The sequence below is a fragment of the Erythrolamprus reginae genome, chromosome 12 (genome assembly GCF_031021105.1).
Source record: "Erythrolamprus reginae isolate rEryReg1 chromosome 12, rEryReg1.hap1, whole genome shotgun sequence".
Classification (NCBI taxonomy): domain Eukaryota; kingdom Metazoa; phylum Chordata; class Lepidosauria; order Squamata; family Dipsadidae; genus Erythrolamprus; species Erythrolamprus reginae.
In genome coordinates, this window is record NC_091961.1 from 17,291,552 (window position 1) to 17,316,438 (window position 24,887).

The 24,887-nt window shown below is 42.5% G+C and overlaps 1 protein-coding gene across 3 annotated transcripts; it reads left to right on the top strand.

Moving 5' to 3' along the window:
• The first annotated feature begins 7,680 nt into the window (after window positions 1-7,680).
• PGAM2 (phosphoglycerate mutase 2) lies at window positions 7,681-24,624 on the top strand. 3 transcript variants are annotated; one of them, XM_070765966.1, is made up of 4 exons: window positions 7,681-7,735; window positions 10,281-10,698; window positions 14,673-14,853; window positions 24,408-24,624. In XM_070765966.1, exons 2-4 carry the CDS (start codon window positions 10,285-10,287, stop codon window positions 24,575-24,577), a joined length of 765 nt encoding a protein of 254 aa, XP_070622067.1. In that variant the 5' UTR covers window positions 7,681-7,735; window positions 10,281-10,284; the 3' UTR covers window positions 24,578-24,624. The 3 variants fall into 3 exon arrangements, with proteins under 3 accessions (XP_070622067.1, XP_070622066.1, XP_070622068.1); XM_070765965.1 differs by having other exon boundaries at window positions 7,734-7,815; XM_070765967.1 differs by lacking the exon at window positions 7,681-7,735 and adding an exon at window positions 8,863-8,930.
• Window positions 24,625-24,887: the final 263 nt, after the last annotated feature.

The following is a 24,887-nucleotide window of genomic DNA, read 5'->3' on the forward strand; positions in this document are numbered from 1 at the left end:
TCTTAGTCCAAAAAATGTAATTTTGATTTTTGCTGATATTGTGGGTGCACACTGCTGGCTTTTCTTGGTTGAAATATTTCTAAATTCCACATTTTGTCATTCTGTGGTAACAGGCTACCTTCCTAGAGGAGAGATCAGTAAGGCAGCATTTGCCCTATTCCCACATCTAGTTTACAATTGTTTGCCTGATTGACTTCCCGAGCATGACATTCCTGCAGAGATCCATTTTGTCTTCTAAGAAGCCTAAAAGGTTTTAACTTGGGGCAAGCTTTATGTCCGTGATGGCAAACCTATGACATGTTCCCAAAGTGGCACGTGAAACCATGCCACCTAACATGTGCGGCCTTGTTTGTGGGTTTCTCACATGCATGTGCACACAACAATCAGCTGTCTTTCACATGCGCTTCAGTGCCACAACCCAGTGTGCACAGGCATGCCAGAACTCAGGTTCGGCTTTTCCAGAGCATGATCCCTTCACGCACATGGCAGTGCTAAAAACCAGTGAGCACATGTGGGCCGGCCAGCTGGTTGTCAGGCATACAAGTTTGGCTTTTCTGGAGTGCAGCCCTGACGAGTGCACTTGCACGTTCCCATGTGATCTTTTTGGTATCTGTCAAAAAGGGTTGCTATCACTGCTCTATGTAATAGTGGCTCCCATTTAGGTACTAATTGCCATTAGAAGATCTATCTTACAAGGACTGTACAATGGCGCCAGGAGAAACAACTGACAAGAGGTCATAAAAGAGAATGGAATAAAATCTCAGTTGCTTTGGCATTTGCCTTCTAAATCCTGGTTTCATAACACTTAGCATAACAGGACTGGTTAATTGGCTGTGTTCCATTGAAATCCTCTTGGTCCTGTCAGTGCCTTGTTAAATTTATTGGGTGAAATCCAATTTTGCTACACCAGGTTTGCAAAGAGTTTAGTGTGAAGGATAAAGTTTGATAGGGCAGCATGTCCAGCAGTGCAGTCCTAAGAATTGTGCAAAGTCCAGATGCACTACCAGTAAATGTCCAAAGTAAGGTTCTTGCACAACATTTTTTTCAGTGTCGGGTTTTTTTTTAATCCTTCAATCTGTAATTTGCAAATAAGTGCATTTCACATTTTCCATTCTTGCTAATATTGCAGGATATTGGTGATGCCCTCAATAGGCAGAGTTTTTGCTGGTGATTAAGCTGTGTTTAGCTGTCAATTTCAGGGTGTTTCATTGAAAAATGTAGGGTTGAAGTTCATTTTCTTTAGCCTTGGCAATAGCTGTAAGGTGGTGTCAATTTGAGGCCTGCTGGCCAGATACATCACATGCTGGCCATGCCCACATCCATTTTAGCAAAGTGGAAAGTCATGATATGTGATGACAATGAGTTTCATACCCTTGCTTATAAGCTGTTCAGTACTGTATTTATTTCCTGATCATGACAGCAAGCTCAGAAGATTTGAGATCTTCCCATACAAGAGATAATGTGAGATTCATTTAAACTGTTTTGACTTCAAACTGGCCTACCATCTATTAGCAAATGCCATTAGTTATTGTTTATAATTTACTAAGATTTACAAAGCAAGATCAAGAAATGTTAACTTTAGGAACCTGACATACATTCACACAACTCTTCTTTAGTTGCTCAGGGGCTTATAGACATTGAAAAGCTAAGGATGGCACTTGCTAATTTGTTACCAAAAATGACATGTTTATGAGGAGATACCTACAATTTGATATGCAGTTTGGGGGGGGGGGGAATCTCTCCTACCCTCCCCATCTAATCTAAACAAATAACTGAAGTTAAAATTCAAAGTTACCATTCAGGCTAATTTTAGAAAACAAGCTGCATATGAACCTTCAACTCTTAATACTGTTCATGAGAAAAATTCCTGTTATTTCAGCCTCAAATGCCATTCAGAATGCTACTTCATTTTTAACCAAGTGACTGGGCAGCATACAATTCTAAAATTATAAAATGAGCATTAAAACAATTATCCATAAAATAAATTCCAACAGTAATGATTAATCGACTAATAGTAAAGTCAAATATCAGGCCCTTGACACACTGTTAAAAATGCTTGAACATATATACCCTTAAATATGAGCCGTTGTAGTCAGTGATTGCAATTTTATTACTGCAGGCTACTTCTGATTGCTACCTACTAGCTGTTCCAGTTTCACCAGCTCAAGGTTGATTCGGACTTCCATCCTGTGGTAGTTAAAATGAGGACCCAGATTGTTGGGGACAATATACTGATTGTAAACCGCTTAGGGCTGTAAAGCACTGAAGCAGCATATAAGTCTTAAGTGGTTTTGCTAATTCAAAACAGTGCAGCCACTACGTCCTTTCAGACATGCAATTAATTTTTTTGTTATGTTGATATATTCTCATGCGATATTTCATTGTTTTATTATTCTACTTTACCTTGTAAGCCACTTACAGTAGCTCCATGTGAGACAGGTGACAGATAAATAAATGTAACAAGTAAAAATGAATATCGGAGGGGGTGAAGATAACACAGAATTCTCAAAATGTGGCAATGCAGCTTTGCAACGTTTGGAAGGACTTTGCATTTAAAGCACTTATGAAAGTCTGCAGGAGACAGATCGACCTTTGATAAAATAAAGTTTATTAAATGTAAATCGTTAAAAAGGGTGGGGGTCATTGGAAAAAAGGGGAAGGGGGGAGAGAGGCATTACATAGACTGTACATAGGTAATCTATATCACTATATTCTAACCACAATTACATAACAAGAGATATAAAATACATGTACATAATTTAAAATAAAGTAGTGAATCTATGAGGTACGAAAAGAAATGGAGGGGAGGGGAAAATAAGGGAAGAAAGGAAGAAAGAGATGTTGGGAGAGGGAAATTGGGGATAGGGCAAAGGGTGGGGGGAGTCTGCAAAGTAGCAGGCGTTTTCAGGATATGCGACATTGTGATATGATAGTGGGTGCATATGTTAGAAAGTAAAGTGATCAAGTATAGAGTTAGGTCAATCAGTCGTATGTGTGAGGTTGTAGATCAATTGGTATTTCAAAATGATTAAAAGAGAGTAAAAGAAAATATATTGCAAGAGTCTATCTTCAAGATCAAGCAGATCGACCTTTCTGTCCCCACGTTTCAAACTCCTAACTCCAAAGCAGAAGGGAGCCATCATCCCCAGCTAGCATGGCCAGGCAGAGAGGGATTGTAGTCCCCACAGCCTAGCCTCAATGGGATGAAATGGAAGCATCAGATTAGACCACAGACGACCCCATCCACCCTCCCCTTCCCTGCGCCCCGGGAAGAAGAGTTCTCCGCATTGTGAAGGGAAAGGAGATCCGCTAAGGCCCAGAGGCCACCCGGCCCCCGTAGACCTCCCATCCCAGCGGGATCCCTTGAATGCGCTTGCTGCAGCCAGGCGCGCTTGGCGTCGCTTCGCCCTCTTGCTCGGGAAGCCCCGCAGTTTTGCCGCAATGCAACACAAGCGGAGCCCGGGAAGAGGGATTGGGGGGGGGGCAGGCAATGCTGTCCGTCGCCCGCCTCCCCGCAGCCCCAGTCGGAACCCCCCAATGGCGGCTTTCGGGCCCTGCCTCGCTTGACCGCCAGGCTAGCCGAGCAGGACGCTTGCAAAAAGCGGTCGAGTCACGCACGCGGCCCAAAACCCTCCCCGCTCCCATCTGCGGCCCTGGCGGCAGCCGCCCTTTCTGGCAAGAAGGCGAGCCGAGCCCTCGGGGCGAGAAGACGGAGCCGGCTCCCTGCTGACTCACTCGGCCCCGTGGGCGCGGGGAAGAAGCGGAGGAAGAGCCCAGCCCCAAGTGGGCCAGTGGAAACCTACAGCGCCCTTTCCGCCTGCTCTGAGCCAGCTTTCGCTCCCCGCCCAACCTTCCACCCCACACGCTCCCGCCGTGGCTCCGTTCCCAGCGCGCCCCCTAGCGGCCCTGGGAAGAAGCCAAGGATGGCTTGCGAGTTTGGTACCAAAAATGACATCTTTTCTCCCTGCGCTTGTGGGCAAGGAAATGCCTCCCCTTCGACTCGGGGTTTGCGGGGAGAAAATCTTCCGCTTTCCCGCTCTCAAGGTTATGGGAGAACTTGCAATCCGCAAGCCGAAACTGGATATATAATCCCGCCCTGGTAAGGTACCAATAAAGGGATTTTTCTGGGTTCTGCTAGGGAACAAGATAGTCACAAAATCTTTTTTGTGGGAAGCGCCTCTCTCCCGGGAATGAAATATTTTGGGGAATATTAAGAGGCAGAATATTATATTTCCTTAAAGGAGAAATAGAGAAACATGCTTTTAAAGACAGAAAGCAGCCACAGTTTCCTGCATAGTAAAACAGCCACCAGCAGATGCCTGAATTTTTTAGAAAATAGAATAGAATAGAATTCTTTGTTGGCCAAGTGTGATTGGACACACACGGAATTTGTCTTTGGTGCATATGCTCTCAGTGTACATAAAAGAAAAGATACATTTGTCAAGGATAGCGATGGATATTTTATACCCATTAAGAAATCCAGGTCAGCCTATTCACAAACAAGACAGCTTCAGCCACTGCTCCCCCAGGCTGGGATTAATATTTAGATTCCTCACACAAATTCTAAGAAGAGGACATGAACTTTAGGACATAATAGGATTAACTTACCACCATTGTCACAAAAGCACCTTCATCGTACAAGAACAGATCAAACTTCAAACCTATCAAGACTAGTGTTGGGCAAACCCATCGAAGTTCGGGTTCGGCGGGTTCGGCTGAACTTGGCAGCGGAATTCAGGTAAGTTCGCCGAACCCCAACCCCAACCCTAACACTTCTGGCTCTGCCCTCCCGTCTTCCGCCAAAGCTGCCCGCGGCTGCCTGTCTCCTTTTATTTCTTACAGAAAAGACTCGAACACCGCAGCCACGCCTCCCCCTTTAATTTCTTTCCCCACCGCACATGCGATCATGTGAGTTTCCCCCGTGAAAAAGCAGAAGATGGAGTCGGTGCTGGAGCAGCTCAAGCAACACACCACCATGGTGGCCAATGACTGTGGTGGCTGAGCCTTTTCCATAAGAAATAAAAGGAGACAGGCGGCCGCGGGCTGCTTTGGCGGAAGACAGGAGGGCAGGACCTACGTCAACACAGAACCCGTCCCCCTCCCCTTGACATCATGGAGACTCCATCCTAGGTGGGTCCGAAACGGGGCAGTTGAGGAAATAAAGCCACAGGCAGATGGGGACAGCAGCCGGGCTGAGGTCGCCTGGGGGGGGGGGGTCGTGGCCATCTTGTGTGCTGGAGGGACGACCAGAGCCTTCCCTGCCTTCCCCTCCGGGCCATCGCCTGCTTGATGGAGCATGACACTTCCCCCCAAGTGCTTCAGGATCCCGGCTGGCAGCTTCAAGAGGGCAATGGCTGGGAGGGGGAGGTGGGGAGGACTCTGGCCGACCGGTCGTCCCTTCAGCACACAAGATGGCCATCACCCCCCCGCCGCTATTGCCCCCTCCAGGTGACCTCAGCCTGGCTGCTGTTCCCATCCGCCTGTGGCTTTATTTCCTCCTCAACTCCCCCATTTTGGCCCCGGCCAGGAAGGAGTCTCAGTGATGTCAAAGCCCCTGGAATCCCAGCATGGGCGGCAAGCAAATGGGATTCCCCACCTCCTTTTGCTTACAGCGCCATTCCTGGGGCGGGGAAATCACATCAACCCCGGGCAGCCCACCTTCTTGCTGGGGGACGACGACAAAGCCCAAGGCGGAGGAGCTGCTGCGTGCACCGGGGTGGGTATTTTGGGCTCGGAGGAGGCGCAGCTCCGTCCCCCATTGTGCCCATTGCCCAGGGCAGCCTTAGCTCACCCCGGCGCTCTTTGGAAAGGGCAGGGGGCAGGTTCTGTGTTTTAAGACTTGTGGACTTCAACTCCCAAAGTCCCTCAGCCAGTTTCACTGAGTCAGAGCCCTTCCCCCTCCCCCTCCCACCCACCACAGTGTTCGAGCAAACACCGAACCTGAACACGGACTTTTTAAAAAGTCCGGGTTCGGGTTCGGTATGCCGAACACCACAAAGTTCTGCACGGACCCGAACTATGCAAGTTTGGTTCGCCCAACACTAATCAAGACCCATCCACTCATTCAACCAATTTGCCAACAGTCCCAGAACTGCCTGCTGTGGTTGTTCCTGCTCATAAACAGAGTCCTTCTTTCCAATCAGCCTCGCATTTTATTTCCAATGTCTTTCTCTCGGCTTGGAACGGAACCAGATTTTTCTTCCATCAGTTTTCTCAATCCCAAAATATTGCTACCTAAAATCAAGTGCCCCGACTTCCAGTTTTGATGCAACATTGGTGCTGAACAACCTTCGGTCTTTCTGGGGCTGCCTCGGCTTTTCGCGGTTATTTCAGTAACTCCAGGGCGATCACTGACCCATAGAGCCAGTGATTCAAAAGGGGAAACCCCAATGCACCCGAAGGAGGCTGGCAGGCCTCCCGGACGGCAGGGGAAATCCTTAGGGCTGAACGTGAAGAAATTGGCCTGTAAGCCAGTTGAGAAAAGATGATCTTGGATTGGATTGTCTGACTGAGTGTTATATAGGGTTTTTATCTGTACGTTTTAATGTATTAGATTTGTTCTACATGCTTTGTTTTATAATTATTCTGTGAGCTGCCCTGAGTTTTCGGAGAGGGGTGGCATAAAAATCTGATAAATTGAATTGAATTGATCTAATTGGATCTAATCTGTGTTCACCAATTGCAAAACCATTCAAAACTGTTTAGCATTCTGTGTCACATAATCTCACCTGCAATAAATTTGCTTGTTTCAAGAAATGATCTTGAGGGTGTTGCCTTAAGTATGTTTTGCCACTTTGCAAAATCCCTTTGAGGGCCCAATATTTTAGCTTCTACACCATTCAGTGTTAACCACTGGCCAGGCTGAGCACCTGATTCAATTCCACACTGCATTCTGAAGCCATATGGGTAGGAGAACTTGTGGAAGGCTGGCGGGGTGGGTGGGTGGGTGGGGATTTGCTGGAAGGTTACCTGGCAAGCAGAATTCTTTCTGAGAGGCATGTTTTCACCTGCTCTTAAACCTCAAAAGATTTCAACATGGTCTACTTAAACCAGTACAAACAATGAAATGCTAACAGAAAACATAGAATTGCAACAAAAACATGACAATCAAGTTCTAAATATTTGCTTTGAAATCCAGTGCAAACAATATTAGAAGATACAAGGAAAAAATATATTGCCACCGAGAAGTGAAAATAACAGAATGCTGGTGGATGAAGATACTACCGCTGACATGATCCTGGGAAGCCACTGAATGGAAGTTTGGTTGGTAATCAATCTTAAAGGACTTCATAGGGATGGCCATGTTCCTTAACTTTTCTACACTGATGAAACATTGAAGAATGCAAGGGCACATACATATCAATCAGCTTAACCCTGAAAGAGAGGTGCAGGTGAGAAAGTAACTCAAGATAGCTTTGCCTTGAATTTCTTTGGTGTGAGAATGGAAAGAAAATTAGGTAAACTACCAGGCTTTCAAGATTTAATTATCTTGATCAGACTATGGCTACAGTAGAATTCCAGTAGTCCTTCTGGGGTCCATTTCCTGGCCTGACTTTCTAAGGGCTTTTAATTTCTGGAGCACAAGGAAAGTGGGTATCTGCAGCTCTTGGCTTTGGTCCATAATGAAGTAGCTCTCTCTCTCTTGGAAATGTTTATGACCTGGTTTAATTGGTATTTGCATGCTGTGATGTGATTGGTTCAAGAAAAGTTAGCCATAGATTCTACATTTGAGCCGGTAAGAAGCATGTGATTTATTTTTTGGTGGAAAGATGTGTAGCTAATACTATATCCAGAGAGGCAGCTGCAGAAAAAGGAGTAAGTCTGAAGTTTTACATAACTGTATTTAGGATCCCCTGACCAGATATTTCTCCTGTCAAGATTACAGTATTGCCCATGCTCTTTCCTGGCCTCCCAGAAAGCAGCTTTCCTCAAACCTAATTGTTTTTCCATGGGTTGGATCACAGTTCCCATAATTCCCAGACACTTTTTTTTTTGCAAAGAAAATAGAAGTCCAGCATATTTAGAGGACTAACACTGAGGAACAATTTGTAACACAATTTCTGTTGAGTTTAATTTTTGAGCTTTTTTATAGTTAGTTAGGCATGCTGGTTTCAAAACTGTAGTTAGTTTTCTCCTACCATGTCAAATATTTTCTCTACACTTTATATATATAATACAGTTAATTAAGCAACATGAGCATCAAATTACATTTTTTATGAAGCCATCTTGCTAACTTTCTGGAAAATCTTGGTGCAGTCAGTGATGAGCAGGGTGAGCGGATTTGAAGGTCATGGAGGAATGGTATCAAAGCAGATGGGATGTATATATGATGGCTGACTATTGTTGGAGCATCAAATGAGAATGTACACAGATTAAATACTCCAGAAAAAGCTATAAGTGAAAAAATTTACTTTAATATGTATAATTACCGTTCAATAAAAAACAACTATTTGTATGAACACAATTTAACTTGCAGTAACTATTACAGCTTTTGTATGAATAAAATTATTCTTTGTAAACATTATATTTGGTAAGTTTTTACTTTCCTTTATATGCACAATTTGTATGGCTTTTGATGGTATTCAGTAGCTTAAAAAGCTGACGTGATAGACAAAAACTGTAGTTATTTTTGGATCCAGAGGCCAAAAGATAGTTGAAAACAAGTCACAGATTTAAGAAAACGAAATTGCTGTTCCCCATTGTAATTCAATAAAACCTCCTGGTTGTGACCCACAGTGCCATCTGGTGGTCTAGGTGGGGGCATTCTAGCTTTTTATGGTTACTGCAGCTTTTGTTTTTCTTTCTCTAATGGTGATTTAACTCGCTGGAGAAGCCAAGTTATACCACCCCTTTCACTTCCCAGTGGCAATGCTCAGTGCCAATTTTACAGAAGGGGGGCAATTAAAGTCTCCCTTTAGTTTTTAGATCAGGTAAGATCCAACTTTAAATATGCACAGCAATATCCATAGATCATATCAAGGTTTTCTGTATTGTGTAGAGTCAGCTGTTCTGATTTACCGGTCCTAGTTTGCAGTGGTTCTCAACTTTCTAATGCTGCAACCCCTTAATATAGTTTTTCATGTTGTGGTGACCCCCAACCATAAGTCTGGTGCTAATTTTCCCAACAGAACTTTAAGATGATTGGCAGGAAGGTCAGAGGGACACACCCACTGTAAACGCCTGATTGGTCAGATTGTAAAAATATGTTCCAAGGCACCGGAATAGAAGCTTTAGTTCCTAACACCACAGTAAATTTGTCTTTTCCTGTGGTCTTAGGCGACCCCTGTGAAACAGTCATTCGACCCCCAAAGGGTTCCCGGCCCACAGATTGAGAACCACTGTGTTTGGGGAACCAATGTCATTGTCTTTTCTATGCCAGCCTGCTCCCTGAACATTTTAGAGGGTAAAGTAAGCAAAAGCCAGAGCAATAAGAAAGAAAAAAGGCATCTAAGAGTTTTAATAACTTCCTGCCTCTGATTTTCTGCCTAAAATTCTTGAAAATTTTATTTGGGACATGGATCCTTCTTAATGTGGAAGATCTTAGAGGAATCATGAAATTGCTGCCAAAGGAAAAAGGGGCTTTCCAAGGGTTTTTTCCCCCCAAAAGGCAACTGGATTTTCTTGGTCTTTTTCCATGAAAACTTTCTTGCTTCTCATCTAGGAAATGTCTTCCGTTTTGTTCATCAGCTCAGTCCTTCTTCTGAGAACTGAGCTTTTTGGATGAGAAGCCAAATGTTTTCAAGGAAAAACCCCCAAGAAAGTCCAGTTAGCTTTTAGAAAAGCAGAGGGAAGAAACAAGATGTATAAACTTTCTGTTAATCCTAGATGGGCCTTTTTCCTTCTAAGCCTGGCTGATAAGTAGCAGTCAAGAAAAGGGAGACTCTTGGCAGTTCCAATTGCTCACAGAGCTGCTGGTGGTGGAGAAGTTCTTACCATCCCGTTCCTCCCTTTCATTTGTAGCCAGAAACCTCTGATCAGAAACTTCTCAGCTCTGCCAAGTCTTCTGCTATTTCTGATCTACCCAGGAGAAGAAGTTATCTTCTTGCTATTTTTAATCAGGAAGCTTTAGCCAGAATGGGAGAGCTGCTCTTCCGTCAGCATGAATGGCTCCGAAGATGGAGCTGCTTGGTCAGGAGGGCAGTGATGGGCAGGGCAGAGCAGAAGACCTGTATAAATAGCATCAAAACTGTCATTCTCGGTGTTGGTAGCTCCAGGCAGCAGCTAAACTCAGTGTTCAGTGCTGGCTCCTTGTTGAGGCCAACAGTCTTTGTTTCCTCCAGAGCAATGCCAACCCACCGGCTCGTGATTGTTCGCCACGGAGAGAGTACCTGGAACCAGGAGAACCGCTTCTGTGGCTGGTTTGATGCTGAGCTGAGTGAAAAGGGGAAGGAGGAGGCCAAGCGTGGAGCCCAGGCCATCAAAGAAGCAGGCTATGAGTTTGATTGTTTCTACACTTCGGTACTGAAGAGAGCCATCCGCACCCTCTGGTACATCATGGATGGCTGTGACCAGATGTGGGTACCGGTGATACGCACCTGGCGCCTGAATGAACGCCACTATGGGGGTCTGACGGGCCTCAACAAGGCGGAGACCGCAGCCAAGCATGGGGAGGAGCAGGTCAAAGTCTGGAGGCGATCTTATGACATTCCACCTCCCCCCATGGATGAAAGCCACCCTTTTTATAAAGTCATCAGCAAGGTCAGTGGCAGCACAATGCTTGATAGAGGGCTAACAGGTGGTAGGCATTGGGGAAGTCAAGAAGACTGCGGAGATGTGGATTTAAATTCAGTGGTGCCTCTACTTAAGAATGCCTCTACTTAAGAACTTTTCTAGATAAGAACCGGGTGCTCAAGATTTTTTTGCCTCTTCTTAAGAACCATTTTCTAGTTAAGAACCCGGGCCTGGAAAAATTTCCCAGGAAATTTGAGAACAGCATGAAAGCTCGGCCAGTTTCCTGCCATTCCCCCTTTAATCTTGGCCATTTTGGGCTTTTCTGGGCTGCCAGAGGAGCCTTTCAGTGGTGCTTAAGGAGGCTTTGGCAGCCCAGAGCGAACAGAGCATTTTCCTTTCTCTGGGCGCTTGGAGAGGGAATAAACCACTTCGCTGCCAAAGGAAGAAGGTGAGGTGAGCGCCCCCAGGAGGCAACTTGGCGCAAGGTTGCCTCCTGGGGGCGCTCATCTCACCTTCTTCCTTTGGCAGTGACTGTCCTCTTCTTCTTCTTCCTCCTCCTCCTCCCACCCAAATTCCGAGCTTTCATTTCTTTCCTAATGGATTTGCACGCATTATTTGCTTTTACATTGATTCCTATGGGGAAAATTGCTTCTACTTAAGAATGTTTCTGCTTAAGAACCTGGTCACGGAATGAATTAAGTTCTTAAGCAGCGGTAGTCCTCAAATTACAACCACAATTGAGCCCAGAATGCCTCTTGTTAAGTGAGACTTTTGTAAGGCCGAGCTTTGCCTCATTTTATGATATTTCTTGACTCAGTTATTAAGTGAATCACTGGAGTCGATAAATTAGTAACCCTGTTATTAAGCCAATCTGGCTTCCCTGTTTAACCTTGCTTGTTAAAAGGTTGCAAAAAGGGATCACATGACCTTGGGACATAGCAATGGTCATAAGTATGAACCAGTTGCCAAGCACCTGAATTTTGATCCCATGATTATGGAGCTGCTACAAAGGTCATAAGGGTGAAAAACTGTCAAGAGTCACTTTTTTCAATGTCGTTGTAGCTTTGAACAGTCATTAAAGGAAATGTTGTAAGTTGAGAACTACCTGTACCTCATTTGTAGGAAGCTTGGGGGGTCAAGGGTGGCCTTGGCTCTCAGTCTTTCTCCCTTCATCTAATTCTCAACAAGAATATATGGAAGGGAGGGAAGAGCTGTTTTGCTGCCTTGTGTTTTTTGGAAGGAATGTTGTAAATATGAATAGCTCATCCATTGGCTGTTACAACATATTTAGAGGAAAACCTCCTTATGTCCCCATAGTAAAGATCTTCCATCTGGGTAGAATACTACGCAAGGAACATGTCTGTGGGGGCTCTGCAAAGGAAAGTCCACCTTAAAAGTCTAAGGTTTTGCATAATCCTCTGACCTACAATATACTTGGATGGGTTTTGGTTTGTCGGGCTATGGGAGATGTTAAGCTAGGCAAGGTTTAGTCAATAAACCATGGCTTGCTTGGCGACACTATTTAGGGTACCGTATTTTCAGAGTCTAAGACGCACCTTTTCCCCCCATAGAAGAGGCTGAAAATTTGGGTGCATCTTTGAAAAAGCACCGAATGTAGCTTTTCAGAGCTTTTTTTCCAGATCTAATGAGGCACTAACGACCTTCCCCAAATTGCAGGATTTTTTATTCCTACTCCAAAGAAGTTTTTTTTCAGGCCTAAGTCTTTGCAGGCTTGATTTCATTTCTATTCCCTCCCAAAAGGGGTTTTTTTCAGCCCTAACTAAGAGATAAAATGATGTGCTGAAACTGACCAGACTAAGGGTGTTAACCAGATGAATACCTGGTAGATAGATCCCCCCCCCCTATTTTCCTTTCCCTAAACTAAGGTGTGTCTTATACTCCAAAAAATACAGTAATTAATTCAGATTCTTCATCAGTGCAGTATGAGCTGATTGTTTGATATCCATCCAGCAAAAAAGTCAGTATTTTCTGATTATTTTTTAAATTAGGAATGAGGTCGGAAGCCTGACTATGGGATCTATTATGTCCTTTTTTGCCTCTCCTTCTCCCCCTCCTCCTCCCCTTCCCACTCTTATGTATTTCCTTGTCCCCTTCCTCCTCCTCCCACCCAGGCTCTTTCCCAACAGTACAGTACTTTCTTTATACAGTGCTTTAAGCAATTCTTAGCACTCTATGTAAAGTTAAGGGTTTTTATACCTACAGTTCTACATCGACCTTTTTAAAAGTGAACTATGGTCACTGGGAATTGTATGGAACTAATTTTGAGAAAAAGTCCTAAATCGTGAATAAATTATTTCTAATCTGGTTTTTGCCTGGAATTTTGACTATCTAAAGGAGATAGGAATCTATAGACCAACACTAAAGGTTTCCATCATTGCACTAAGTTATAATTTCCCTACACTTTCGTGTAATTTGCAGTGGTTAGTTGAATGAGCCATATTGCTCTGGGTTCACTCTTCACTCTAAGCCATCAACCATGTTTTCTAAGCCATAACACAATTAAACCATGGTGTAATTTAATGAAACGTGTAAAGTTGGTCTACAAGCAGTTAAAGATGCTACTTAATTAGCTCTTTAGAGGCTGCTTTGCAAAGCCTGATAGCCCTTGCCTCCAACTAGAGAGATAATTGCAAACATAATGGAAAAAGAAGATACCTATTTTAAAATAGGTAGCATTATACATCCATGACCTAATATGTGTCTTAATTTAATTATTTAATTGTATTTTCCTTAATAATTCAGTATTGAAGATACAGCTTTCCCTTTTCATTGTGTGAAAGCTGATGCCAAGGCACTTGTTAATTTTAAGCTGTTACAATTTAAACATCAGCCAATTAATCCTTAAAGAATATTTATTATTTTTACTACAGAAGACTAACAAAGGAACTGTCTGGAAATTATTCAAATGCCATTAGTCATAATAAAAGAATGGGAGGATATCAAACCATTTCTCTGATGCTCCAGAATACATTATTTTAAAAAGTTTGCTTTTTCTCATATTCTTCATCCAACCCCCCCCCCAAACCCACAGAAGTGCAAACGTGTTTTTCCCTGGCGCCTATTTATCTACTTACATGATCCTGCTTTAGAATTGTTAGGCGTGCAGGAGCTGAGGCAGGAACAGGAACTCACCCTGCCACACAGTGTTTGGGTCTAAAACTCGGCTTCTCAGCTTTCCAGCTGACAAGTTCAACTTCACATACTGTATATACATACATATACACATCCACATCAGGGGTGGGTTGCACTTACCTTTTGCATCGTGATATTTTACACACATCCCACTGCGAAATTCTATTTCTGCGCATGTGTAGAAGGACGTTTCAAACCAAAACACAGCTGAGAAGCCACCCAAACTAGGAAAAAACCACCAAAAATTACCCCCCCAAAATGGTGGCATGGATTGGGAAAGATGGCATGGGAGCCATCATGCCTAAATTGTGTCAACAGCAGGATGCTGCCGGAGCACCCCCATCAGTAGGAACCCACCCCTGACACACACACACACAAACACATTTATATATATGTATTTGTGTGTGTGTGTGAGAGAGAGAGAGAGAGAGAGTGTGTGTGTGTGTGTATGTGTACATACATATACATATAAATACATTATATTTATCTTTTGTATGTGTATATACACATATTCACACCATACACACACACACACAAACACACACACACACAAAGAAATGATCAAGAAAAGCAGAAGATGCAGAAGGGCAAAGGAATGAAAAAGCAAGAATAGCAGAAAAAGAATACCGCCAACTTTCTTCGATACAATATAATTTTTTTTAAATACATCAAACTCTGGATGAAGTGAAGGATCAAGAATAAAGAATAGAATCAATTACTATTTCTGCTTTACTCCTCGTCTCTCTCTTCCTCCAAGAAGTCATCCCCAACCCCCAAGGTTGACCCAAAGCTTTCTAATCTCCCCTTCTCATCTCTGACCATTGTCTTCTGTCTTCTAAACCACACAGGAACGAAGGTATGCAGCACTGAAGCCTGGGGAACTGCCAGCCTGTGAGAGCTTGAAAGATACCATTGCCCGGGCCTTGCCCTTCTGGAATGATGAGATTGCACCCAAGATCAAAAAGGGTAACCGGGTGCTCATTGCTGCCCATGGCAACAGCCTCCGGGGGATTGTCAAGCATTTGGAAGGTAAGGACCACCATGCATCACCCAGCTCTGTGCATAATCATAATATCCATATACTGTATTATGAATATTAATATATTTTTCCATTCCTCTTGCCTTTGTTTGGATGGGGGTGGAGAAGTAAAAGCCAACAAACCACCATTCATTTTTTTAAAATTAAGTATTTTGATTAGGAAAAAGCACCTTTTCATTTCATCTCAAGCTCTTTTACTAAAGCCTCCAGAACAACCAAGCCACTGTTGAACCATCATGGGATTGGTACCATGTTTCCCTGAAAATAAGACCCTGTCTTATATTTTTTTTTAACCCTGAAATAAGCGCTTGGCCTTATTGCCATGCACTCAAAAGCCTGATTGGGCTTATTATCAGGGGATGTCTTATTTTGGGAGAAACAGGGTATCATCATTGGCATCCTTTGATCCAGCACAAAGCCTGGGTAGGTTAGTATGGAGGATAGACTGTTACCCAAGCAGCAGATCCCCTTTCCACGTCTCTGAAATAATTCAGTGGAAGGGCAAAGGTCAATATGACTGGTTCCAGCTACGTCGCAGGAGTTATCAGAACATGGCTGTACTTAGTTCACAAACTGCTTCCAGCCCCGGATTTTGCCTTTTTACTCCTGAAGCCTTTTCCAATGACGGCTATAGCCACAAGGCAGTGGAGGTTTGCAGTCAGCGTTTCCCTTCTTCTAGTGGTTGACCAGGGCATCTTTTGTGTCTTGCTGTGCTCTTAGCGTACCACATCACTTGCAGAGACTGCCTTCATGACCGTTGACCTATTCTGGTAGGTTTCATCCACTCAGTCAGCTGGATTCTGTCTTCACATGCTCGGGATAGACAAGTCCCTATCTCGCCTAAGGTCAATGACCCATCGGCTACTCTCAGCCTGGTTTGGCCAGCCTGTCAAAGCTGTTGCCCAGGATGTAGCCGCTGCACATGCTACAGCTACTAGGAGCCACAGATGAGAGTGGAGTGACAGGTGGGGACCCTGAAAGCTGTCCTAAATGAGCTGCCGTAAAAGGTCACAACATGCCCCTACATCATTGGTGCTACCCCTCCCTGAGCACCCCATACACCCCAGGGCAAAACAGGCTGGGTTGATGGTTTAATGAGCATGCAGATCCAGTTAACCAGAGGTGGGTTCCTCCCAGTTTGGACCAATTTTTCCTAACTGTTAGTGATCTACTGGTGACATCACGATGACATCATGGAACTGGTTTGGTTGGTGGTGGTCTGTGGGCGCTGCCATCTTTTAAAAAAATTGAATTTTGGGGAGGGGTATTTTTTTTTTTAAAAAAAATTTCTTCTGAACATGTACAGAAGCCGAGTTTCCGGCTCTGCGCATGTGTTGCCATCTTGTTTTTGGCTTTTTTATTTTTCAGTACTGTGCATGCGCGCACACGCCCATGAAGCGCAGCCATGCAGTGCAGGAGAAAGCAAACTGGCAGTGAGTTAAGTTAGAACCTACCCCTGCAGCTAACTCTAGTTTGTTCAGCAAGCTAAACATGACTTAGCATGTGCTCTTCTGTATCTAAACTGAATCAGAGAGTTATTGAAAAGAGGAAAAAAGGTGCACAGACATATAGATCCTATATGGGTTCATTCAAGTTAGGTCCCAGCACTTACTTATAGTATATGCAATTTTGATTGCACGGACAGACCAACCAGGTTTGCTCAAAGAGTTGCTGCAAGGCCAGGGCACCAAAGGACAGCTGAGTGTGGCCTTCATAAAGGAGTATATCACTTACAGGTGACCTTTAGATGGGCAGAGCATCAGATTTGTGGCTTCTCAAATATGTTCTTAGGTTCCTTGAACCTTGATAACTTATGTCTGCCTTCTTGGACCATCCTAATCTTACATAGGAAGCATTTTGCTGCAACAAAGTATTAACAAGCTTAACAGAATGATGATTATATGCCATTTGTATACCATGAAAGTCAACGAGTACATCTGGAATGCAGTTATCTAGGAGTTGCCTTGTCTGTCATAAGTAAAATGGTTGTCATGCTGGATAAAGCCTTATTTATCACAAAACACTGTGATAAACTTATTTATCACAAAACACTGTGGAAAGATTGTTTTTTATCCTTTTCACTCTAGCATTCAAACCCTTCCTTCCTTCCTTTCTCCCCACTTCCCATCTATCAACACTCTTTCTGTAGCAATGGTTCTGGAAAAGTCTCAGCTGTAGTTTGAAATGAATTGAATACAATTTGACATGCTGTCCGCTGAAGGTTGTGTTGCTATTTCCAGTCTGGTGTCACTTTACAAAAGTTAAAAGGGCAGCTGGACGGTTTTTGCCTCTTCCATCTCATCCTTGGCTTTCACTAATAGCATTTCCGTCATCCCTACCTCTGCTTCAAGAACGTGTTCCCGTAATATTTTGTATTGGACAAAATAAATAAATATAAATAAATAAATAAATAACACCCCCCCAAAGTTGTAAATGTTGCAAAGGTATTTCTCACAAATAAGGAGGAAGGCGAGACAGCATTTGGTTTGTATTGAATGGCCATAAATTCAATAATAGACAAAGAGCATCGCAGGTTGAAAAAAGACAAAGGCCTTACTTTATTAATGAAGAGGCCATGAAGCCAAAAGAACCAAAAGAAGGAAAAGAATCAACTTATCCTAACTTATCCTAACTAATCCTAAAACATATGTGTATGCTAATTTATTAATCCCAACTGTATGCTAACTTATTTCACACAGCACCTTTTATAATAATCTGTTTTCTATGACCTAATGCAGCTAATACACATGCACAGTTCTAAATGATGCTGCAATTCATGAGCTTGCCAACACCATAGATAAGGCTGCAGGTATAGCCATAGATGTTTACAGAAAGCTTATGAGAAGCTAGGTAAAAGAATGCGCTTAACGGTGCCAGCCAGAACTCCCATCTTTTCTCATGATCTCATCCAAAACTGTCCATTTGTCTGAGAACATGAACTTTCCCTGAACCTTCCAGGCCTACTCAGAAATCTGTAATTGCAACGCCTGAACAAAACTCATGCTAACTTATGCTAACAGCATAAGGTGACAAAGCATCCATATGTGGTTAGGAACACATTAGGGCTTGACTAACAATGTGACCTTAGACCTTCACAAGGAATACAGTAGTCCCTCACCTATCGCTGGTGTTACATTCCAGACCTGGCCGTGATAGGTGAAATCCGCGATGGGGAATTTATCGACTGATAGTACTTATTTAAGTATTTATATTGTAATTGTTTGGTAAGTTTTCATTGTTTTAAGTGTTTATAAACCCTTCCCACACAGTATTTATTTTAGATACAGTATTTAAATACAGTATTTACAATTTTAGATTTTTTTTTTTTTAAAAAAACCTGCCGATCGAGTTCGGCGGGCTGTTTAAATCTGCCGATCGGCTTCCTCAGAAACCCGCGATGAAGTGAAGCCGCAGTAGGTGAAGCGCAGTATAGCGAGGGACTACTGTACTACAGCTTTGGCTCAAACAACTGCTGCAATTCTTTCCAAGGTTCTGCTAATATCCTTCACTGGTAGCTGCTGAGATGCTCCATAAGGAGTCTCATATCTAGATTGTAGAAATCCTGATCACTATTTGTTGCTGTTCAGTTGCTAGACTTTCAACCCTGGGCCTAGAAAGCTTATAACTAAGATGCCTTAAACATGATCTAAATATTGCCCACAAGATTATATGCTGCAATGTCCTGCCTGTCAACGACTACTTTAGCTTCAACCACAACAACACATAAGAACATAAGAAGAGCCATGCTGAATCAGGCCAAAGCCCATAGAATCCAGCATTCTGTGTCATACAGTGGCCCACCAATTGTCCAAGGGGATCTTGAGAAGAAAGAGAAGGCAAGACCAACAAGTGGTACCTCAACAAGTGGTACTCAAGGGAATCCTTCCTGCCTCAACCAACATAGAGGCAGCACTTGGACATCCGTTTCAATAACCATCTATATGCTTGGCATCCATGAATCTGTCTAATCCTGCCTTGAAGCTATCAAGGCTGACAACTGTCACGACCTCTTCTGGAAGTGAATTCCATAAACCAACGACCCTCTGGGTGAAGAAATATTTCCCTTGATTTGTCCTCACTTTCTTACCTATGAACTTTAGGGAGTGCCCCCTTGTCCTAGTATTGTGTGATAGAGAAAATAATTTTTCTCTATCCACCTTTTCTATTCCATGCATGATTTTATACACTTCAATCAAGTCACCCCTTAAATGCTGTCTTTCAAGGCTGAAGAAACCAAGGCGTTGTAACCTGGTATCATAAGGGAGATGCTCCATTTCCTTTATCATTCTTGTTGCCTTTTTTTGCACCTTTTCCAGTTCCATTATATCCTTCTTGAGGTGCGGTGTCCAGAACTGTACACAGTACTCCAAGTGTGGTCTGTACAGAGGCAATACAACGCTTGGTGACCTATTTTCAATTCCCTTCCTAATCATTCCAAGCATTGAATTTGCTTTTTTTACTGCTGCTGCGCACTGGGTTGACATCTTCATTGAGCTGTCCACCAAAACCCCAAGATCCCTTTCTTGGGTTGTCTCAGAAAGTTTTGCCCCCATCAGTTGGTAGATATAATTGGGGTTCTTTGCCCCGATGTGCATAACTTTGCACTTGTTTAGGTTAAAATGCATTTGACACTTTGTTGCCCACTCACTCAATTTCAAGAGATCCTTCTGGAGCTCCCGACAATCAGTTTCACTTTTTACGACCCGGAACAATTTAGTGTCATCAGCAAACTTTGCTACCTCACTATTAACTTCTACATCCAGATCATTAATGAATAAATTAAAAAGTAAAGGTCCAAAAACTGAACCTTGGGGCACACCACTTCTTACTTCTTTCCATCCAGAGAATTGTCCATTTATTGCCACCCTTTGCTTCCTATAATTTAGCCAACTACCAATCCAGGACAAGACCTGTCCTCTAATTCCGTGGCTGAAGAGCTTTTTTGGAGCCTTTGGTGAGGGACTTTGTCAAAAACCTTTTGAAAGTCAAGATATACAATATTAACTGGGTCCCCTTTATCTGTGTGTTTATTTACACCCTCAAAGAATTCTAACAAGTTAGTAAGACATGATTTGCCTTTGCAGAAACCATGTTGATTTTCTTTCAGCAATGCCTGTTTTTCTGTATGTCCAGTAATTTTATCTTTAAAAATGGTTTCCATCACTTTACCTGGAACTGATATTAAACTGACTGGTCTATAGTTTCCTGGATCTCCTTTGGATCCTTTCTTGAAGATCGGGGTTACATTTGCATCCCTCCAATCCTCAGGTACAGTGCCTGATCTTAGAGAAAGATTGTATATTTTAGCTAGAAGTTCAGCAATTTCACACTTGAGTTCCTTGAGAACTCTAGGGTGGATGCCATCTGGAGCCAGCAATTTGTTGACATTTAGTTTAGAGAGGCATGCATGTTTATCTCTATCTGGTTTAATTCTTCTAATTCCCTCCTTGGGAAAACTAATTTAGTGGCAGGCAAATGCTCTCTATCCTCCTCAGTGAAAACGGAGGCAAAGAAGTCATTTAGTCTCTCAGCAATCTCCTTGTCTTCTCTGATTATTCCCTTCTGACCATTGTCATCGAGTGGCCCAACTGTTTTTCTGGTTTGGTTCCTGCTTCTGATGTACTTAAAAAAGGTTTTGTTATTATTTTTAATATTCTTTGCTATATGCTCCTCAAAATCTCTCTTGGCTTTCCTGACTATTGCCTTGCATTTGGTCTGCCAGAGTTTGTGATGCTTCCTGTTCTCCTCAGTAGGAAGAGCCTTCCATTTCTTAAATGAGGTTTTCTTCTTTCCAATAACCTCCTTTACCTCATTCGTAAGCCATACTGGTTTCCTCTTAGACTTTCCAGTCCTCTTTCTTCTTTTAGGAATGCATTTTAGTTGAACCTGTTGTAACATATTTTTAAACAGCTTCCAAGCAGTTTGGAGGGATTTGACTTTTTTTATTGTCCCTTTTAGTTTCTTCTTTACTATTTTCCTCATTTTGGCAAAATTCCCTCTGTGAAAGTTTAAGGTCTCTGGTTAAGCTGAAGGTTATTGTGTTGTGATCGTTGGTTCCTATGGGCTCAGTTACAAAGACATCATGAACCAAATCCTGTGCGTTAGTTAGAACCAAGTCCAGGATCCCCTTTCCCCTGGTTGGTTCCATGACCATCTGCTCAAGGGAATAACCGGCTAACATGTCAGGGAACCTTGTCTCTCTTTCATGTGTAGAACAAGAATTTATCCAATCTATTCGTGGATAGTTGAAGTCGCCCATTATGACTACCCTATTTCTTTTTGAGGCCACCTTAAATTCATTTTCCAAATAACAATCTGCCTCTGGGGTTTGGTTGGGAGGGCGATAGCAGATCCCTAACATCAGATTAGTTTCCTGTCCTGGGATTTTTATCCACAATGTTTCTGTGGTTGAGTTTGAATTTTATTCAATTTCGAGTTCATGAGATTCTAACTCCTCATTTATTAAAAGATAAAAGCAAGATTCAATCTCTTTAGACACTGGGCCAATGCAAAATATAAGAATTTAACTACCGTATTTTTCGGAGTGTAAGACACACCTTTTTCCTAACTAAAAGAGGTTGAAAATTTGGGTGCGTCTTATACTCTGAATGTAGGGGTTTTTTTCAACCCTAACTAGATGCTAATGATCTTCCCAGCTCTTACCTTGCAAGTTCTTTCATTGTTACCCTCTGCAAAGAATGTTTCCAAACCCTAAGTCTTTGCAGGCTTTTTTTCATTGCTCTACTTGCTCCAAATGTTTCTTTCTACCCCAATGAGGTGCTAAGGATGTTCCCAGCTCTTACCAGTTTGCAGGCTTTTTCATTGTTACTCTCTCTGAATAAGGGGATAAAACAATGTGCTGAAGCTGACCAAACTAAGGATGCTAGCCAGATGAATATCTTGTAGGCAGATTTTTCCCCCTATTTTCCTCCCCAAAAACTAAGGTGTATCTTATACTCCAGTGCATCTTATACTCCAAAAAATACGGTAATTGTCCTAATGATCAGGGATTTAATGAAAGTGTATGAAGAATCTGGTGGAAGAGGAAAGATAGGTAACTATGCAAAGAACTGCTCTGTTCTTCATCCATCAATTATTTGAATAAAAGGCATTTTTAATCTCTTGGGAAGTCTGACTGACTCTAATATTGTTTAGTTTTAGATAATAACAGAGGGCATGCTGGTTTATCTAGACATTTGCAGAGATAGCAGGGACCCTAGGACCAAACTCTCTTGAAATGAGTTATTGCATGAATTAAGACATTAATCATCTTGATAAATGCTTTGAACTGTTGTACCATTAACCACTGCATTTTTCTTACTTTTGCGATTTGATCTGATCCTGTTGCCCATTGTAAGTTTTTTTTATTGTAACAATTTTTCCCCCGGACACCAATCCTGGGCTGGGTTCCTCCTGGTTCAAACCAGATTGCCCGAATCATTAGCAACCCGCTGGTGACATGACAATGGTGTCACAGATCCCATTCAGTTGGTGCGAGTCCATGGTGCGCCATGCTTTTTGGGGTATTTTTGGCATTTATTTTACTCTTTTGAAGGATTCCCCACCCCCTGTTCTGCTGCTTGTAAAAGGTCCCTCCCACCCACCCCCCGGTTTAAACTGACCTTTCTTTCTTTGCCTGAAACACAACTGTTCCACTCGTCAGCTCTGTTTCGGGCCAATTCCATCTACTGAGCATGCACCAAAGCCAAATTGCACAAGTGAACGTGCCTGCACACGAGCAAAACATTGCGCTGCAAGCCCAGTGGTGAAGGTAAATGGAACCCACCCCTGCACCAATCTGGATTTCTTGAGAGAAAGAGCCATGTCTACAGAAGAAGAAAAACTTCCTTTTTTCCACAGAGAAGAACATTTTTCTTCCTCACAACCAACTCTTCTTAACCCACAGATTTAAAACGGAAGGGAGAAAGTTACAGGTAGTCTTTGACAAGTTCATTTAGTGACCATTTAAAGTCACACTGGCACTGAAAGAAGTGATTTGTTACCGGTTTTCACCCTTACAACCTTTGCAGCACTTCCATGATCATGTGATCAAAATTTGGATGCATGGCAACTGCCTAATATTTATGATAGTTGCAGTATCCCGGAGTCATGTGATTCCCTTTTGTGACCTTCTGATAAGGAAAGTCAATGGCGAAGTCAGATTCACTTAACAACTGTGCTACTAAAAAAACAGTTTTCCCCCCAAATGCCATCACTCTGCTAAACAAATACCATATTTTTCAGTGTATAAGACACACCTTAGTTTTTAGGAAGGAAAATAGGGAAAAGAATCTGCTTATCAGATATTCATCTAGCTAGCATTCTTAATCTGGTCAGATTCAGTACATTATTTTATCCCCTGGTTAGGCCTTAAAAAAAAAACATTATTTGGAGAGAGTAACAATGGAAGAGCTTGCAAGCTAGTGAGAGCTGGGAATATTGTTAGAACTTGGTTAGGACTGGAAAGAAAAATTCTGAGCAAGTAGAGCAATAAAAAAACCTACAGACACTTAGAGCTTGGAAAACATTCGCAGAGAAAAACAATGAAAGAGCTTGTAAGCAGTAAGAGATGGGAACATTGTTAGCACCTCATTAGGGCTGGAAAGAAACTTATTTGGAGCAAGGTAGGGCAATGAAAAAAACTCTGCAAAGACTTAGGGCTTGGAAAACATTCTTCACAGAGAGTAACAATGAAAGAACCTGCAAGAGAAGAGCTGGGAAGATCGTTAGCACCTAGTTAGGGTTGGGGGGAAAAAGCTTCGAAAAAAGCTGCATTCAGAGTATAAGACACACCTGAATTTTCAGCCTCTTTTAGGGAAGAAAAAGGAGTGTCTTATACTCCAAAAAATACAGTAATTCCCTCACCACTGTCAAACTGCTTCCTAAGTCTGCATTACTATTAATCTTCTCATCATCATTCCCATCACCCATCTCCTCCCACAATTTTATGTATGGTTTGTTTGGGTTGTATGAGTGTTTTTATCACGGGTTTTTACCTGCTTTGTTTTAATCATTGGATTTGTATTTTATATTCCTGTCTCTGGAGAGGGGCAGCATACAAATCTAATTAAATAAATAAATAAATAAATGAATGAATGAATAAATAAATAAAAATAAATGACTGTGTGACTGTAACTTTGTTGTTTGTATCCTTACAATTTATATTGACTGGTTCCTAATATGATTTAATTGCTTATTTGTACCAGTCTATCATTAAGTTTATCATTCTTGATGAACTTATCCTTTGTTTTCTTTTATGTACACTGAGAGCATATGCACCAAGACAAATTCCTTTGTATACTCTACTCTACTCTACTCTACTAACTTATGATTTGCATTGATTCATGTAACAATTGAATCAAGAAAGGTCATAAAATGTGGCAAAATTAACTTAACTGTGTTGTTTAGCAACATAAATTTTGGGTTCAATTGTAGTCACAAGCTGAGGACTATCTGTACTTATTTGGCTTGGTATTATTGTTAACTTGAATGTAGAAAACTTCTATGGATGATTATCTGACCTAGCTCCATTGTCTCTGCACAGGGATGTCTGATGCTGCCATCATGGAACTCAATCTTCCAACTGGGATTCCCATTGTGTATGAATTGGACGACAACCTGAAGCCTACCAAGCCCATGCAGTTCTTGGGTGATGAAGAGACTGTGAGGAAGGCCATGGAAGCTGTGGCAGCACAGGGCAAGGTCAAAAAATGAGAGGAACAGTAAAGGGGCGTTGGTGAAATTAAAAAGAAATATGAAAACCCCACGTGTGAGTCAGATCTTTATGTTCAAATCTAGCACAAGGGTGAAGACTGCTGGAGTTAAAAATGGGGTCCTCCTTGTTTTCGTCTTCCTGTTGCTAACAGTCGGGGTTTTCATTTGCACATTGCTGAGGCCTGGATAAGCCACTGCCTTTCGCCATCAGTTGGCATCAAAACAGACCTTCCAAACCCCCCCCCCCCCAATGTGACTTAATTGCAGATCTTCTGCAAGCAATCCTTAAAAGTGAGGGCGCCCCTTTATC

Bases quoted from the DNA above. Each gene is read 5' to 3' on its own strand.
- PGAM2 (XM_070765966.1), top strand. From the start codon at position 10,285: ATGCCAACCCACCGGCTCGTGATTGTTCGCCACGGAGAGAGTACCTGG. The intron at 10,699-14,672 runs GTCAGTGGCAGC...TAAACCACACAG, and splicing joins TTTATAAAGTCATCAGCAAG to GAACGAAGGTATGCAGCACT. The intron at 14,854-24,407 runs GTAAGGACCACC...GTCTCTGCACAG, and splicing joins GATTGTCAAGCATTTGGAAG to GGATGTCTGATGCTGCCATC.